This window comes from Numida meleagris, unplaced genomic scaffold, assembly GCF_002078875.1.
Source record: "Numida meleagris isolate 19003 breed g44 Domestic line unplaced genomic scaffold, NumMel1.0 unplaced_Scaffold456, whole genome shotgun sequence".
Taxonomy (NCBI): domain Eukaryota; kingdom Metazoa; phylum Chordata; class Aves; order Galliformes; family Numididae; genus Numida; species Numida meleagris.
In genome coordinates, this window is record NW_018364672.1 from 6,632 (window position 1) to 7,712 (window position 1,081).

The following is a 1,081-nucleotide window of genomic DNA, read 5'->3' on the forward strand; positions in this document are numbered from 1 at the left end:
CTGCCCCATAGCGGCCCCACGGCTGCCCCATAGCTGCCCCATAGCGGCCCCATAGCGGCCCCATAGAGGCTCCATGGCTGCCCCATAGCTACATGGTAGTGTGACCCATCGCCACCCGCGTGCTGCTGCCGCCTGGAAAGGTGCTGCCCCATAGCTGCCCCATAGCAGCCCCACACCTGCCCCATAGCGGCCCCATAGCTGCCCCATGGCTGCCCCATAGCGGCCCCATAGCAGCCCCATAGCGCCCCCTAACCGCCCCACATCTGCTCCCCAGGAGCTGGTGATGCCAGGCGAGGATGCATCGCTGCAGCTGTGTCACCCCACATCCCTGCCCCACAACCCCACACCCCTGCCCCATAGCGCCCCCTAACCGCCCCATATCTGCCCCATAGGAGCTGGTGATGCCGGGTGAGGACACGTCACTGCAGCTGCTGCTGCGTCACCCCATAACCCCACACCCCCAGCCCATAGCAGCCCATAGCAGCCCATAACCCCACACCCCTGCCCCATAGCCGCCCCATAGCGCCCCCTAACCACCCCATATCTGCCCCCTAGGAGCTGGTGATGCCGGGTGAGGACATGTCACTGCAGCTGTGTCACCCCACATCCCTGCCCCACAACCCCACACCCCCAGCTCATAGCAGCCCATAACCCCACACCGCTGCCCCATAGCACCCCATAGCGCCCCATAGCGCCCCCTAACCGCCCCACATCTGCCCCATAGGAGCTGGTGATGCCGGGTGAGGACACGTCCCTGCAGCTGCTACTGCGTCACCCCACAACCCCACACCCCCAGCCCATAGCAGCCCATAACCCCACACCCCTGCGCCATAGCGCCCCCTAACCGCCCCACATCTGCCCCATAGGAGCTGGTGATGCCGGGTGAGGACACATCGCTGCAGCTGCTGCTGCGTCACCCCATAACCCCACACCCCCAGCCCATAGCAGCCCATAACCCCACACCCCTGCCCCATAGCGCCCCATAGCGCCCCCTAACCGCCCCATATCTGCCCCCCAGGAGCTGGTGATGCTGGGCAAGGACACGTTGCTGCAGCTGCTGCTGTGTCAGCCCATAACCCCA

At 65.8% G+C, this 1,081-nt stretch overlaps 1 protein-coding gene across 1 annotated transcript in view; it reads left to right on the forward strand.

Annotated features, from left to right (window-relative positions):
* The window catches only part of TUFM (Tu translation elongation factor, mitochondrial), a gene marked incomplete at both ends in the record, with an annotated part of 6,518 nt that extends 6,080 nt beyond the window's left edge, over positions 1 to 438 (forward strand). Inside the window, 1 exon segment of the mRNA XM_021383633.1 lies at positions 393 to 438. Coding sequence (XP_021239308.1) covers positions 393 to 438 — 46 coding nt within the window.
* Positions 439 to 1,081: the final 643 nt, after the last annotated feature.